Source organism: Mixophyes fleayi, chromosome 7 (assembly GCF_038048845.1).
Source record: "Mixophyes fleayi isolate aMixFle1 chromosome 7, aMixFle1.hap1, whole genome shotgun sequence".
NCBI lineage: Eukaryota > Metazoa > Chordata > Amphibia > Anura > Limnodynastidae > Mixophyes > Mixophyes fleayi.
The window spans coordinates 127482840-127501424 of record NC_134408.1 but is presented as its reverse complement, the minus strand read 5'-3'; the positions used below and the strand labels follow the sequence as shown (position 1 = coordinate 127501424).

Genomic DNA, 18585 nt, shown 5'->3' with positions numbered 1-18585 from the left:
TAGATGATACGTGCGATTCGAAATAAATGGGTAAATGCATCCGCATGAACATACGTTTACAGAGCATAAGCGTATCATGATGCTGTGGCCTACTCAAGACGCTATTTATTTTATCAATGAACTACATTGTGTCCAGCTGGATGCTACATGGAGTCTAGCTGCTACTAACCAATCAGAGTTACTTTCTCACGCTCTGAACAATATTATCATAGCCAATCACCATACAAATACTGGGATACGTTCACTATAAAAGTATACTGCACACAATACAAAGTACAACAGATTAGTATAGAGCGAAGTCTAAAGGAAAACACCCAAAAAGTGCAGGGTTTAGAATGTTACGATTATGTTCTATGAGTATGTTCTATTTTGCTCTCATATATACTTATACGGTTACCTATTTCATCTCACTTGACACAAACAGACACAGTGAATCACAGGAAGAAGCCAGACTTAATGTTAACATAGTACACTCGTAATACTAGATTTTATGTTTGTGATGGAGCTGGTGTTTATGGATTGTTATAAAACAAAGCCGTCTCTGTTGCATTCATAGTCATGTTGGCAGGCTCACAGCTACTGTACAAACACCTTAGAGTAATAAAACAAATAATATATAGAACAGTTGCTATTATACAGTAGGTTAGTAATTTAGGCATTCGAGCAGTTTATCCATTGAGATCTCTACATCTGACATAAAGACCGTGCAGGGGAACTTGGGTTCTATAGGGGGGACTAAAAATGACACTCAGCATGAGCTATAAACACATATAAACTCATCTAAAACCTAGAGAGTTATTATAAAAATCACTGAACTCCACATCGCCAGCTAGTGTTCAGTAGTGATACTACTGGGCATGATTTTTAGTTGGTGATTTGCCTGCATGGTTTTTACAAATTTCTGTAACAGTGATCAACCATGGAGTAATTCTTTCTTGTGAACGAAGTTGTACTGCAATGGTCAGCTTTGATTATCTTTCTCTTTTTTCTTAAAAAAAAATCAAACCGTTAGCACCATTAATTCTTGCCTGAAAATTTCTACACATGTGTGTTGTGTAATAAATATATATGCATTTCAGATTAATGGCATTTAGTAACTCTGTTTATTTTTTTTTCTCTATTTTCTAGACTCCATGGCTCTGGAACACAAGACAGTGTTGGTACAATTATCCTTATCAGGTAATCAGCACACTGGGGCTATATGTATAGTATATGATTAGTAACTCTCGTTTACAAACCGCAAAATATGGCAACCGGCATTGATTATGTGTGCAAGTGTGCCTCTTTGTCCACTAAGTGCACTTCAAGGTGCAAGGCCAGTTCCCGGTCTTTGAAAAGCACCCCAGAAAAGCAAATGTAAAGATTTGCCGGCCCATTTGAAAATGCACAGAGTGAAACTTTATCTCTTGAGCTGAAAATGATTGCTTAAGGAGAAAAATTATACAATTTTAGCTGAAATATCTGTTGGGCATTGTTAAAGCATTTTATGTTTAATTAGTCTTTATGGGCAACGCGGTGGCTTAGTGGTTAGCACTTCTGCCTCACGGCACTAAGGTCATGAGTTTGATTCCCGACCATCTGTGTGAAGTTTGTATGTGTTTCCTCCCGGTGATCCGGGTTTCCTCCCACACTCCAAAAACATACTAGTAGGTCAATTGGCTGCTATTAAATTGACCTTACTCTCTGTCGTTCTGTCTGTGTGTGTGTGTGTATATTAGGGAATTTAGACTGTAAGCTCTAATGGGGCAGGGACTGATGTGAGTGAGTTCTCTGTACAGTGATGCGGAATTAGTGGCGCTATATAAATAGATGATGATGGTGATGTAACCTACCAAGCATGTAAATAATACAGAGGCTTATATTTCAAAGGACGAAAAGCATTATTGCTGGAAAAAATTAGAGTTTAGGACTTCATTTTGTTTCACCCTGTACATCAAAGGGTTAGTGCGAGTGCTAGCACGGTTATTGACGTCCATAATATTGCCGGTGATACGATTTGCTAGCTGGCATTTGCATGGGGAAGCCAATTTAACAAGTATCATCATCATCATTTATTTATTTATATAGTGCCAACATATTCCGTAGCGCTTTACAATTGGGGACAAACATAGTAAACTAATAAACAAACTGGGTAAAACAGACAAAGATAGGTAAGAATCATATTTTGTTTTAAATAAATGTTATCTATTTTTAATCTAATTTTATTCTAGTGGAACCAAAAGCCCAAATCAAGGCTTTTAGTTCTACTTCACATACACGAACCACCACTATGGGTTACACATGCTCCCATATGCCACATCAAGTTAACACATTTTACTTAAAGTGCTGCGATAACTGCTTTAGCTATACAAAAGCCAACTTTATTGCTGCAATCGGGATCTTTTTTATACCTGAGCCCCACAGTTTTCATTTTTTTCATCATGTTCTCCCTCTCTTCCACTCTCTACATTTCTAATGTTTCAAGGAAGTGTTTTATTGCAGGTCAGGAGATATATCCTAGGCATCACTTGAAATGGGAGGCTGCTTTGTAGAGATGAGTTACGAGCTCTTCGTGATCTCCTAAGACCTAGTACATTTTTGACTCTCGTTTAAGCATGAGGGACGTAGGATATGAGAGAAAATATATGTTGACCAATAAATAAAATGATGTTTCTTAGTCTCTTTTTTAGTTTCCTCATTTTTTTTCTATTAAGATTTCTGCGGATATAATACGCAGTGTTATCAGTGGCAATATCACTCAGCGGAGCCTGTGTTTGAACAGCAATATAACCCAGTATGCTTTTAAAAATCACATTGCAAAACCAGCGTTGGCTCAATATTTGAAAAGAATATGAACAGACAACATGAAGGATTTTTTTAAAACCCTGGAGCATCACATCTGTTACCGAATGTTAAAAAGATATTTGAAAACCGCTGATCTCTGCAGAGGCCAATTTTTTTGCGTTTGTGCCCAGCTGTTTCATCTTCACAAAATCTATCCTGTGTCTCCTAACGTGGAGCTTGTTTAGCTACAGTAACTTTTGCAACAATTAATATATTGTACAAATAGTTAAGTTGTTAACATGATCTTTACCAGAGAAAAATACCTTTTATAAAAATGTTTCCATCGTAAACTGAGGTCTGGACATATTCAGAATTGGCAGCTTCATGTCTATAGCTATTATGATATAATATAGTATATTGTACATTTAAAACACGCTGACATTTCTGCAAGGAAGTCATGCACATTGAATTTTGTGACTTTTATTTTACTAATTTACACAGCTATATGAAGCAAAATTAGATGAACAAAATTTTGAAAATTGTTCCGGAGAACATTATTTTTATTATCTTTTATTTATAAAACGCAGACATATTGTGCATCGCTGTACAGTGAGGGGATCATGACTCAAACAAATTACATACAATGACATGAAACAGAAGGTAAATTTGGCCCTGCCCAAATGATCTTACAGCTTAAGAGAAGTGGGGAACATTTGGCGCATAAGGTAGCGAATTACAATTGTAGCTGCTGCTGTGGAAAGAGCATGTGGCTATTGTAAGTCAACAGCATGTCTGCTGGACACTTGTTCCCCATGTTTGGCGGCAGCAGCTGTCACAAGGAAGCAGTGCAGATTACCAAAGGAGGGACAGAGATGGCACGAGCAATGATAGTTGGCAGCAATGACAGGTTAACTCACTAGGTCCAGCTGCTAAACCACTAGGTCCAGCTGCTAAACTGAGATGATATTCAATAGATCCTCATAACAACCCTGCCCTTGCTGTGATGACACTCCTTGGTACCATCATGAAATTTCTCATTGACTTCACAAATTTCTAACTGTTTTATTTATGGGAAGATGATTGTAGGAGGTAAGCACAGACCTGATCTACAGTGGAACCATCACAAACTACCGTCTGCAGGCCGCATAATATTGTTGAACTCATTCTGCATTTGGCTGTGAAATTTTGTACATTTCGCATTAAGTGCTTCCAGTCCTGACACCACACAGCAGAATGAATTGATCCTTGTTGCCCTAGGTCTATTTGTAGACTGGAGATTCATCATGATTATCATCATCATCAGCTATTTATATAGCGCCACTAATTCTGCAGCGCTGTACAGAGAACTCACTCACATCAGTCCCTGCCCCATTGGAGCTTACAGTCTAAATACATGGGGAGAACATACAAACTCCTCACAGATAAGGCACACGCAGTACAAATAAATATATATATATATATATATATATATATATATGTGTGTGTGTGTACAATGTATCTGGAATATTGGGTTGTAAAATGCATAAAACTGTGAAAATGAAATTGTTACATTCGGGGTCAGGGTAAAATAATGTAAAGGTCTGAAAAAAATGTAAGATCTGGAAACATAGAAATGGTGACTGATTGTAACCTCACATTTTCAATGTCAACAAGTTTCAATCCTGATTTGAAACAGTCCTGAAAAATCAGCTAATAATAATAATCCAGTTGAAGTAAGATGGAGAACTCATATAAAGGGGCCCATGGATTTTGATTGACAGGTCGATACAGGGAATCATTGCAGTAAAGATATTAAATATTACTCAGCGTATAGAAAGATGAGCAGATCTTATTATAAACCTTATTTAATCTTCACATTCCTGCTCCATGAATTGCTTCTCTCAGGATAACTAGAAGGACATTTTAAAAAATCACATTTTTGCACAAATACTTACAATATGTTATGTGGGTTGTGGTTTGTTTTATGTTAATGTTCCTACAGCACCTAATGTGAAGATTATTTTTGTGTAAATATTTTAATATTTTAATATTTTGAGGGGTAAATTGAATTAGTTACGTTGTTCTTTAGAACATTGCGGCTCGTGCACTATTACCGTTACTACGGTACAAGTGTGCATTATTACCATTACTAATTGAATCCAGCCCTTATAATTATATTGATGCTGTTGTTAGTTATTGTAGCTGTTTGGATTGTGCACTTCTACAGTCTGTGGGGAAAAAATATAAATATATATATATATATATATATATATATAATAATCAATTCAAGTAGCTGAAAATGACAAAATTTTCCACATTATTTCAATGTCCCTCTCTCAGTTTTTACAACTTGTTGTGGTGAATTTATCAATTCAATCCTTTGCTCCTCATCCATCACACATAAAATCTGTTACTTGGTGAAACATTGTCTGGAATTAGACGACAGTCCAGATTTCACTACTGCAGCTACTGGTGTCTGAAGCTCAGTTGCTGGATCCTGGAATGTTGTGTTCCTGAATGGAACAAGTGAGTGAGCTCTTTAAGTCTCTCTCTCCAAACCCCAATGTTACGGCAACTGCAGCCATGTTTAATAAACAGACCTCTCTACCTGCAACCAACACTATCATTAAATTAATAGTATTCACATTTAATAAATAAATCCATTACTCTCCCCCAAACAGCTATTTATAAAATAAATAACCACCCCAACATTAAATAAATAGACCCAACATCCCACTTTAATGGGTACTACAATGATCCCCTTATTAAATGAAGCAACCCTCATCAAATAAACTGCCCCACATCGCTGCACTAATAATGAATAACTCCCACCCAATGTTAAATGACTAGCCCTTACCCTTAAATAGCCCATTCACTCTATGTACATTGCATAACGAGCCCTCCATCTCCCCCATACTTACATTCTTCTATATCTTCTTTATGAGGTATGGAATAGTATTTTCCCTGTGATGATAAGTTCATAGGAGTCAGATATAGAAAGTTCCATGTAAAATAGGCATACTTACCAGCTCTTGTAATCTCTCCTTTCGGAGATCTCAGTGGGGAAGCCAAGTGGCAATAGAACGCCATACTGCATAACCTTGGCCTCCCTCACTCGACGTGTTGCTGTGGGTGGCTGAGCCAAGATAACATTATTCTCGTTATTGAGGCCACTGTCCCACCCACTGGTTAATTTGCAATAGTGGCTTATCTAAGTGACTGGTAGGGAAAATACCTGAATTGACCCCAAAGTGCTCAAACTCTAGTACTAATCCCAAGTTTATCAAGATTCAGGTGGAGCCACAGTTCCATATTTATAAAAGTGACACTACTACTTGGTCACCAAGGCTAACCCTTTTATTCCGGTTACATAAGAAACTGCTTTACCTACATAAAGGTACTGTATTGCGCTATGGAAAATCTTAGCACCGGAAATAAGAATATTAACTTTCCCCCAAACCTCGACATGTCATGTACATAAATGTACAATATAGAATCTAACATGCAGTTATGGCTTATTGTGTGTGCATTCAGATTTACACTTAAATATTATATTGCCTGTTTATGGGACCTTATTTTATACAGACCACATTTATCCTTCAGTAAATGCCATTATTGTCATCAGATTTATGCCATGTCCATTTAAGTGAAGAACATAAAGTTTAAATGGTTTTGGACATTTTAAAAGCCAGCTCCATCAATTATTCATCCATAAATTAATCACCATATAAAGGGCTAGATGAAGGTCTCCAGATAAGTGTTTTGTGTGACAGGTCCGATAAATGTATTTAAGTATGGATAAGAAATGGTTTGGTGAGCCAAGTTACTTCTCACCTGCTGATCATGATGTAAGAAATGCCCAATGACAGAAGCACAATGGGGTCAATTCAGTTTAAAACGATGTCCCGCAGAGATCTTCCAGAATGGTTCATTCGCAGCAGTGCAACTTCACAGATTTTTCCTCGAACTCCATCGAGGAGAGTAGGAAAATCCGCAATGTTCTGGTACAGCACTACCCGGAAATTTATTGATTGAATCGGCCCCAGTCACTGTTAGAACCTCTATTACCGCCGCTGCAGGTGGTGTGGTCACTTAGGGGTCCAGAGATGAGGATCCAATCGAGGCTTCACTGTGATTCACCTACGTATGACCAGAAGAGGCCCCTCCTCTGTTCTTTTGGGGAATGGCTGGGGTCCAAAAGGGTGGCGAGCTATTGCTTGGCTCGGTGTGTTCCGCCCCTGTTTCGAGCTGTATAGTTAACCTTTTAAAAGTTAAAGTACCATATTGTTGTTCAGGGCTGGTCTTGCCATTTCAGGTAGATAGATAGATAGATAAAGAATGTAAAGATTAGGTTCATCATTAAGACACAAACCACCTACATTCATTAAGGGGCTAAATGCCATAACGTTCCATTATAAGCTTTTTTATTTTAGCTTTTGTTCCACTATAGGGAGTCCCTGTGCTTCCGTTATACATTTTGATGTCAGGCCAATAATATAACCATGACTTTTTTCATGTATCATGTACAATATAGCACATAGATTTTCCTGTTATCTTCTCATTGATTTGATGTTAAACATAAATAAATATGAATTTCCCTATCCTGATATGTGCTGTTATCTAGGTTGCCTAGTGAAAAGATCCCATTGCTGGTAAATCTAACAATATTCCATTGAATTGGGTGGACATTGCATTGGCTAATGAATCTCACACTGGGGGTCTCGTCCCTGTTGAGTTACAGTCACTGTTGTCTTAGCAGAGATATTTATCTCTTGTATAAAGAAAAATGAAATCATAGCAGGAAGCCATGACTTCCCCTCCAACTGTTTATATTCTCATGACTTAAACTGTCTGGATGATAAATGTGACACTTGACCTCGTTTATATTTGTGAAATAATAAAAAATGAATAAAAGAAATCCCGTTGTCAATTAAAAGGCTTATTTAGAAGGACAGCTTTATTCATAATACAGACGGTAACAATAGGTTTTTTGTTTAGAGGTAACACGCGGGCAAAATTCTGAATTTTAATGTTGATTGAAAGAAGACAGTGCAAAGCTAATGTATTATCCCTGTGCGTATAGCAAACAGTGTATACAAATATGAAATAAATACCCAATCAGCCATTGTACACTAGGGTTTAGACTCTGCTGCCTGAGGCGGCAATTGTGCCCTTCTAACCGCTTACCTAAATCAACATTGTTAGTGCAATAACCTCTATAAAACCCATTATGTGCCAATTTTATACTTTTTTCATGCACCACCAGGGGAGAAACTACAAATGTAAACTTTTGAATCAACAAAATTTACATTTCTAAACTAATCCTTAAATATTGCTGCCCTTCAAATCCTGCTTCCTAAAGATGGGTACACACTACACGGCTTTCGTCCAATAATCGGCTCAACCAGCCGACGTACGACCGCTCGTTCAAAAGTCGGGTCAGTGTGTGTAGTGACACGATGGACGAAAGTCTGCCCAAATGGACGATTGTCGCCTCATTTGGTTGGTCGTATCGTTAAATATTTTCGTTCCAATCTCGTTTCCGTTGTGTAGTGTGTATAAACTTCCGACCGATGTGTACGAAATTGCAATCATTGCTCACGACAACATGGCTGTAAAAAGTCGCTAAAGGGACGTCCGCTCTTTCCTTTATCTTCTAAAACAAGGCTAGTGTGTATGCAGTCCATGGACCGAGCGATCAGACCATCGATCGCATGTAAAATCGATCGGCATAAAAAGTTGGTGGAAAATTGTGTAGTGTGTACCCAGCTTAAGACATCTGCTTGAGATTGTCTGATAAGGCACAGCCCTCCTTGTTAAGTATACAGGTTAGGGCTCTGACTAAAGTCGGGTACCTCTGTCATTTAAAAATGGAAGCTTAGTGCTGTTGTTTTATTGGCATTCTGTTGACCTCAATGCATTTAACTTCCATTAAACACAATGAATGGAGCAGACAGCGTTTGTAAAAGATTAACTTTCCACAACGGTCCAAAATGCGATTACATTGCAAGTGGGTGTATAGACATTGGAAACAACGGTTTGCATTTTCAGAACTGTTAAAAACGCTAGTGCCACGAATGAAATTCATGCTCAAGAGTATGAGACATTAGAGAGATGTACAAGCCACAGTGCCAATATGACAAGCCCTGGATAGATGGGATGGCTCCATAGCAGAGGGATATTAGCACCACACCAAGACAATTCTCTCCTCATGTTCCACTGGCCCCTTTTACTGTATTCAGTCCGCTCCTCTTGTCTCCATTTTTACCCCCCCTCATCCAAAACAACTCCTTCATCTCGCTCTACCCACCTCTTCCACCCCTATTGTCTCCATTTACTTTCCTGCTCCTCTTGGATGTTAACTCTTGCAAGACTGGCCCTTCACTTGCTCTAGTTGTGTCTTCTAGTGTAGTTGCTTTCTCTATTGTCGCTTCTTGTTTTTATTTTTACTGATTCTTTGTTTCTCTCGGCCCTTACTTATTTGTGTATTGTTTTGTTTATATTTTGATGATTGTTTGGTGCTGCGGATTGTGTGGGACATTATAAATATAATGATATGATGATGGTGCACCTAGGTGTGGTCTGTACAGTAAAGAACAAGTACTTTCCACGGTTGGGGATATGCATTCCCAAACTGGATGTGGAGAGGTTGAAAAGTCTAAGTAGACACTCTGCAAAAGTGTAAATGATACATCAAGATTCCAGTTTTAGAACCACCTCTTCCATTCAATTAAACTTTCCAGTTTTTCTGATAAAAACTCATTTGTGGCATCAATTAATCATGTAAGTTTTTAAAATATCTAGGTTGTCCTTATTACATGTGGCATGTTTGTGTTTCAAGCTCTACTATACATTGGACAAAATAACTGCATTCCATTAAGAGGATCGGACAGATCTTTGCGAGCTTAAAGATGGTGAAACATTTAAGTCTTGTGGTATGTAATTGGCTATGCACCCAGCGGCACAGCAAGGCATGCCCCAAAAATGCGACCCCCTTATTATATCTTTACAATAATCTCCCTCCACAAATTGAAATCTCATTTTTGCCTCCATTGGCCCAACATTTGCCATTAACTGGTGCAAACTTCAGCTCCTCCACAAACACCGGTTTGCTCCATGAACCTCTACGCTTTAATGGCAATCTAGAATCTAGACACGCTTGGACTCATCGAAGAGTGCGGACAACCAAAACAGATTTTGCTTTGTGCTTTCTCCGTTTTGTGCTTCACAAACAACTTCAACTGTGCCCCAGCTTGGGTAATCACATCTGTTTAACTGTCTGACTCCTGGACATTGCAAAAAAACAAACAAACCACTATATATTAATATGATATTTTTTTCATATACAAAAGACAGTAAAAAAAGAAAGTCCTCTGTGGATTGGCCCTAAAAAACACCAGCAAGCCATTAATATTTTAATAGACCGTTCTCCTCTCCTAGCTATTATAACTGCGGGGGCCACAGCCGTTGAAAGGTTCAAATTTAACTGGGCCAATGCTCATAGTCTTCCTATCAGCTTCTTCATGTGCTCCAGTTCTAGGTGAATTCTGTGTGCTATATACGGTGGGTTTATTCGTTGGGAGCAGGGTGGCGTTCTGTTAAACTGTTATTGTTTCTAGATGAATCCTTTAAAAATACTGTGGCTCACCTGCCAAAAAACTGTGCAGGAGTTTTTTTCAAGCAAAGAGAATATTTATCATCACTGAATCAAAGGGAGGTTTTTTTTATATATCAAATTTATATTCACATGAGCAAAAACAGTGGACAGATGTCATCCGAAACAGCTATTAAAATGTTTCTCAGGGTTTGTGTGTTTTTATACAAGGAGTGATTTATGTTGTCTGTGAAAGATGCTCTTTAGTTTATACGCAAATGTGTGTCTGCACACTAGGGGCTAGATTTACTAAGCTGCGGGTTTGAAAAAGTGGGGATGTTGCCTATAGCAACCAATCAGATTCTAGCTTTCATTTATTTAGTACCTTCTACAAAATGATAGCTAGAATCTAATTGGTTGCTATAGGCAACATCCCCACTTTTTCAAACCCGCACCTTAGTAGATCTAGCCCTAGGTGTGTCACATCTGTCTTTTGATGAAGATGTATCTTACGATACGTGCAACCTTAAATGTAGCGCACATATCCGGTGACAAGTGTGAACACGCACAGTGCAACTAACTTTGTGTGAGATGCATAATTCCATTGCGCAAATGTACTTGCATCCAACTCTAAATCAGACCTTTAATTTGATATTTTCTTTATTTAATAATTTTGTCCGGATGGGATAAATAGTTCTTAATTATATTTATATTTGTATTGCAGCAACTGACAGCTGATCTGCATTACTACTACATTGTCGAGTTGTCTTTCTACTGGTCCTTGATGTTTTCTCAATTCACAGACATCAAACGAAAGGTAAAATTTAATCTTGCTTCATATTCACACGTTGTTACGTATTGAAAGGTAGCTGTGAGTAAGAGGCGGCAATAGTACTTCTGTGGAATGGAGAAAAATCATATATCTGCTTTCTAGTACAACCTTATGCTATTGCTTATTGTCACAGTAATCTGCTTTATATATCTTCATTTATTCCTGCATTACAGTAGACAGCCGTGTTTATAAATGTACTGAATTTTGGATTTTGTCACTACTGTACAACATACAATGCTGAAATATGAATATTTTTGGTAGTGTCTAATGCAAACACCCTCTGTCTACAACTGTATGTTTTTCATTACTATACTTATTTTTAATTATATGACACTTTTTCTTTCAAATTTAATTATTCCTATATGGATTGTTTTTTACATGTTGTCTCCCCAGAAGAGCCTGTGTTTGTCCATGCAGGTGACCTGCTAGAGGGTTGTGCTATGTACCATAGAGTATATTGGGTGGGGTGCTATGTACCATAGAGGATATTGGGTGGGGTGCTATGTACCATAGAGGATATTGGGTGGGGTGCTATGTACCATAGAGTATATTGGGTGGGTTGGTTTTCTCTCTTGGGTTGGTTTTCTCTCTGGCTTTCGGTGGGTTTGGCCTTCTGTAGACTTTTTATTAGTGAATGTGAGTAGCTGATGAGATGGGATAGACCTTCCATACAATCTTGAAAGCTGAGTAAGTGTGTACAGTTGGGTTGCACAGAACCTTCAGAAAAAGCAGCATCCTGGGTTCTTTGGGAAACGTTTCTCAACAAAACTCGATTGCTGCTCTTGAGTACCACTGTGTACATCAAACATAATTGACGTTGATAGAAATGGTTCCTTCACCTCTGTAGACGTTCAACAGCTAATTAGATTATAATAAACACTGATTGCTGTTACAGTTCACTGGAAGAGAAGCAGCCAATGCAACCAGTGACAACTTTTGTTGCTTCATCATCATCATCAACAACATTTATTTATATAGCGCCAGCAGATACCGTAGTGCTTTGCAATTGGGAACAAACAGTAATAAAACAATACTGGGTAATACATACAGAGAGGTAAGAAAGCCCTGCTCGCATTCTTATGTCACAGCGTACCGATTATTTAAGTGCCCCAAGTAGCAAGTGGGTTTGTTCCATCTCCTTCAAATAAACTCTTCCCACAAAACGAAATCTCGTGTATTTGTACGTGGGTGCATAATTAGGCACATTCATACCCTTCCTCAGAAAGGAATGTCCCCATGTACGCTGGTCCTCCCAGGAGAACATGCAAAATTAGCTTCACCATAAAAAGATGCGCATTTGTGAAAATATAGGTGTAATTGGCACCCGTGTGGGCAAATTGCAGGATATAAAATAGTTTTCACTAATATATGCCTTAACATTTTCATTATTTCATTTATTTGCCTAATATGTGTAGATTTGGAAGAAAATCATTATATTTGTCTGTCCACCGTTAGCCAAACACCGACATTCCATCAAGGTAAGGTCAATGGCATTACAGTCTTAAAGGGCTCACTGAGTAGAGTTGTCTACTATTCTCCATATTTGTCTTGCATGGAGCTGAGGTTGTAATCGGTTATCACCTATAGCGAATTGCATAGTCTGCCTGGCTCATTAAACATCACTCTGTCAGTGACCTTATGGTTCTCAATCCCGCTTTGGGGCAGAGCTGTGTTTGTCTTCCTCTATTGCTGAGCCCTTGCTCATGTTTCAGACTTGACCTTAGCTGTATATAATGCTCGGTTTTGTGTCAATGATTCTGACCTCAGCTCCGTTTCTACTTATTATTCTCACTTGTGTCTTCCACCTTTTTGTTGACCTGACCCCATGGTTACATTGACAATCATTCCCACCACTATCTACTCCCTGAATCCCCCCTGCTGCTCCTTCATGCTATATCACCTTGTGATTCAGGGCTATTGAACTCCAGCACTACAATCTAACTGGCTGTGTAACACAAAAATACAATTAACATTATTCAGAAATACTAGAGCTACCCCAAGTGATGCTCTAGTTTTCCCTGGTGTGTTAGTTGTTCAACCTCCTAATAAGATGGACTGAAGTTATTTCTTCCAGAGAGAACAAAAACAAATATGCTTTGTACAGAGAGAAACATTCTCCTGAGCCCTCAAGTACATTTTTAATTTAAATGTTCTACCCTACCCTGCGTTACTACCTCCCAAGGGTCACTCTACTCAGCCAATTACGCTAAGCTGATTCATGGCCAAAGTAAAGACAGCGTACGCCTGTCTCATGACACAGTTACGGCTGCTGTTTTTCTGGGATAAAGCACTTTTTGCAAGGCTTCAGCCTATCTCTATACTAGGAATTAGTGACAGCACGGTCGAATATTCATGAAGCTTTGTGAATTGAAAGGCTGCATTATCATGGATATCGGTCCAGCCCAGACAATGACTCCACTGTGTGTAGAAACTTTAACGAATGAAGTAAATATTATAACATGAGTTTGTAGGGCTGATCCTTCCTACAAGACTGCTACACTCCATTACACGTTCCTACACCTGTCAGTTTCCTCATAGTGTATTATGTTTGTTAGCTGAAGTACCCGTTGCCTGGCTTTAAATCTTCAAGTTATTAAGTTATCAATGAGTTGGATGTAATGGTCAACATTTTAAAAATAAATAGCAGCTTAGATGTCATCCAAATCCATCCAGTGGAAGGCCCAGAACAGGGTCCCTGTGTCAAAGCTCTGCCCAGCGTGGACCAACGGGAGGTCCGACCGGGACACCAACCACAACATTAGGCATCCCAGACCAATTTGCAATTGTCGTGTTGTCGTTATGTCGTGTTGTCGCCAGGTTTCCTTCCTGAAGTCAAATAATTGTTTGCAACAAAAAAATATTGGTCGCTCTGTCACATTGTCAAATTGTCGCCATGTGGTCTACTAGCTTACTTTTTCGATACTAAATAACTATGTAAAATTTGTCAGCTTTTCCTTGAGAGCTGTGGAAGATATTTGCCAACAAAGAAAAAAACAAACCTTATATGCATATATACCGTATTTCCCCATGTATAAGGCGCTCCCATGTATAAGACGCACCTTACTTTTGGCCCCGAAATTTTGAAAAAAAATATTACGGCAGCTGTCAAAAAAGGCAGGGAGAGTGTAATGGCCGGCTGCTCTGATAGTGATCAGAGCAGCCGGGCAGCACACTCTCCCTGCAATCGCTGCCACTGTGCCTCTGTCCCCCTCCTCCTGGATCCTCGCTGACAATCTCTGCCTGTCCTCGCCTGCTGGATCCCCGCCGACACTCTGCCTGCTGGCTACTGCATCCCCGCTGACACGCTGCCTGTCTCCGCCTGCTGGATCCCCGCTGACACTCTGCCTGCTGGCTACTGCATCCCCGCTGACACGCTGCCTGTCTCCGCCTGCTGGATCCCCGCTGACACTCTGCCTGCTGGCTACTGCATCCCCGCTGACACGCTGCCTGTCTCCGCCTGCTGGATCCCCGCTGACACTCTGCCTGCTGGCTACTGCATCCCCGCTGACACGCTGCCTGTCTCCGCCTGCTGGATCCCCGCTGACACTCTGCCTGCTGGCTACTGCATCCCCGCTGACACTCTGCCTGTCTCCGCCTGCTGGATCCCCGCTGACACTCTGCCTGCTGGCTACTGCATCCCCGCTGACACGCTGCCTGTCTCCGCCTGCTGGATCCCCGCTGACACTCTGCCTGCTGGCTACTGCATCCCCGCTGACACGCTGCCTGTCCTCGTCTGCTGGATCCCCGCTGACACTCTGCCTGCTGGCTACTGCATCCCCGCTGACACGCTGCCTGTCTCCGCCTGCTGGATCCCCGCTGACACTCTGCCTGCTGGCTACTGCATCCCCGCTGACACGCTGCCTGTCCCCGCCTGCTGGATCCCCGCTGACACTCTGCCTGCTGCATCCCCGCTGACACGCTGCCTGTCCCCGCCTGCTGGATCCCCGCTGACACTCTGCCTGCTGGCTACTGCATCCCCGCTGACACGCTGCCTGTCCCCGCCTGCTGGATCCCCGCTGACACTCTGCCTGCTGGCTACTGCATCCCCGCTGACACGCTGCCTGTCCCCGCCTGCTGGATCCCCGCTGACACTCTGCCTGCTGCATCCCCGCTGACACGCTGCCTGTCCCCGCCTGCTGGATCCCCGCTGACACTCTGCCTGCTGGCTACTGCATCCCCGCTGACACGCTGCCTGTCTCCGCCTGCTGGATCCCCGCTGACACTCTGCCTGCTGGCTACTGCATCCCCGCTGACACGCTGCCTGTCTCCGCCTGCTGGATCCCCGCTGACACTCTGCCTGCTGCATCCCCGCTGACATGCTGCCTGTCTCCCTCCTCCTGGATCGCCCCCCCCCCCCTCCCGCTGCCCCTGTAACGCTACCCCTGTATAAGACGCACCCAGGTTTTGGACCCAAAATTTTTGGGAAAAAGGGTCTTATACATGGGGAAATACGGTGTATATATATATATATATATATATATATATATATTTATTACTGTCTAAATTTTTTGATAATAAAATAAATTGTGGGGGGTTATCCTTTTGGGAGCACTTTTGTATATGGTTTGTTGGTAAGAGTAGGGATTTTAAGTTTTTTGGTCTTTGATACTCTACTTCACAATCCATAGACTGTAAGCTTGCGAGCAGGGCCTTCTCACCTCTTTGTCTGTTTTACCCAGTTTGTTTATTAGTTTATTATGTTTGTCCCCAATTGTAAAGCGCCACGGAATATGTTGGCGCTATATAAATAAATGATGATGATGGTGATGAAGTGTATGGTGACCTACAGAACAGGGTTGGCACTGTACAGTGGTCACTAATATGTACTGTCTTCTTTGAAAATATTATGTAGATTGTTGTTATTATTATTATTATTATTATTATTATTATTATTATTATTATTATTATTATACATTGTTTATAAGCTTCTGTCATGTATTTTCTTTCAATTGGTAAAAGCATGCAATTACTGTACCATGATATGGTGTCCACCAGGGGGCACTCTTCTGTTGGCTGACACTTTAGTTATTGAATACCAATATGCAGGAAATGGTAATGGCTCTCCATGCAGAAAATCGTTTAAGTGAATTTTTACTGAGAAATAAATAGAAAATATTACTAATACTACTACCGATAAAACTAAACAACTACTTTTTTCCCTTTACTGGTGCTGAGTCATTTTTATTTTAGCTATAGTTTTATTTTCTGCTTAAGCAATACATACATAAATACATGTGCAAAAAGCCTTAGTAAAATTACTAGTCCCTAGAGAATTAAATAGACACAATATTAGCTCAGCACTAAGGCCACTTGCATTAAAACCATGCTTCTAATTTTGTTTTGCACTGTTATCCATTGTCATCCTCTTGTATTATTCATTCCTTGCATATTCAGAAAGGATCTAGTAAATGTTGTATCATTACATGGTCATCTATGAGCTTTCAGGAAGGAAAAGTAAGGGTGCCAGGATTTCTTGATTGTTTAATTTAAGCGAACCTATCAGAGAGGAATCAATGGCATCATTCCAGTGTTTGGTTAGTTGAGAATCAATATGTTGTTTATTCCCATAAGAACTATTGGGGTGAATTGATTGTTTTTAGAGTGTGCATTACTTTGCCATACGATTTGTTATTTAAGAACTTGAAAATGAAAAATGACTTTGGTCCACATTGTTTAAATAAAGCACAGACTGTAGATAGGAACACACAAAAATAGAATAATCAGTTCTTAATCTGTGGAACCCTCTGTTTATTCAGTGCTTAGCAAAGCATATCTGTTTATTTGGCTATTCTAGTGTCTGAAATGGAATTCATTTTCTAAGTTTTATTACTATTTTTAGAAAATAATAACACTCTGCAAAATTGGGTAAAGAAAAGCACTTGCAAGGAAATGTAATAATGCTCACAAAATATGTTTTTCTGTCCTCTGTAAGTTAAAGGTCAACTTTGTATAGTGTCCTAAACAACAGGACGGGCATTGTACAATGGTCACTAATATGCACTGTGTTTTCTATTGTGGTCATTTGAATTCAGTTTGGATCAGTGGTCGAATGGGCTAGTATACGGTGGTATGCCAGAACTCCACTTCCCCTACTGCCTTCATTGTAAGACTGTCAAATTCCATTCACTTACATTTTATATACCACCACTTGTACATTTCCCTATTGACCACTGTTTTGTCTTGTATATTGGTCACTAGAATAGTCTCTGCATTATATATCAGTCACTAGGAGGATCTCTGTATAGGCCACTAGGGTTGTATGTCACTATGTATTGTATATTGGACAGTTAGAATGTTGTTTTTTTATTATTGAATACTGGGCAAATGTGTTGTGACTGGTTAAATGTAAAACTACACTCAACTTAGACAAACCAAGCACCCGTGCCTCTTAGATATCTCCACAAATATATCTCCACCAAAAGTTTGAGAGGGTCAATCTTGTATAGTGACCTCCAGAACAGTCGGTGTAGTGGTTACTAGTATTCACTTTGTTTTTGTATAAGGGTCACTAGAATTCTTTTTGTCTCTGTCACTTTGATGGTATCTGTACTGTGTATTGATCTACAAGACTTCTCACATGACACTACCCACTTATGAAATTCCCCACCACCCCCGATCAGACTCTCACCCAGCCTTCAAATCTTTAAACACTTTCTGAGAACCAATCTTTTTATTAGAACTTACCCTACTCCCACTTATACTAATCACATTGCGGTACCCTCACAACTGTCCCAATCTCCACTCTGAGCCACATTGGCGCCTCTTGTCTAAACTAAGCTCTATTCCACTTAGAATGTAAACTCTCATGAGCAGAACCCTCCCTTACCCTTTGTTTTACTGTCTGCATTTACCTTTGTATGTCCATTATTATTATTATTATTACCATTTATTTATATGGTCCATGATTTATCTGGTCCATGATTTATGTATGTCCTGTTTTCCCTGCTGTCCGGCACTGCAGAGCACTGTGGCACCTTGCAAATCAATGACCGTAATCATAAATAATATGAGACAACATTAATGTAACCAACTTGGTTTTAATTATTTTTTTTCTTGGTTATAGTATAAAACTCAGTACAAAAGTAACAGGTAAAAAATGAACTATGATGAATACACAGGCCACATCTATTGTGAATAATGTTCCTTTAAAAACATATTTTTAATAAAGGGGGATAATGGAAAATAAAGATTCTTGGCTACATTCATGTTCAGCTGACTCACTAGGATTTGGCTAAATCATGTAATTTTATCAGAGAGTTGTCACTTCTTGTAGCTAAAATTACATGTACCATTTAATTATTTAGAATCTCCCTGTTCAATTTAGTTGCGTATTCAGCAAAAATATTTGTTAAAGGCTTGGATATTTGTCTGAATCCTGAAATATCGATCTGTTCTTTCCTAGTAAATCTTAATCTGT

General features: G+C 39.7%; 1 protein-coding gene across 2 annotated transcripts in view; it reads left to right on the top strand.

Moving 5' to 3' along the window:
* The window catches only part of CERS6 (ceramide synthase 6), a 171053-nt gene that overhangs the window by 119680 nt on the left and 32788 nt on the right, over window positions 1-18585 (top strand). For both annotated transcript variants that reach the window (XM_075180710.1, XM_075180709.1), the window contains exons 5-6: window positions 1129-1179; window positions 11061-11153. In XM_075180710.1, coding sequence (XP_075036811.1) covers window positions 1129-1179; window positions 11061-11153 — 144 coding nt within the window. The remainder of the gene's footprint in view (window positions 1-1128; window positions 1180-11060; window positions 11154-18585) is intronic.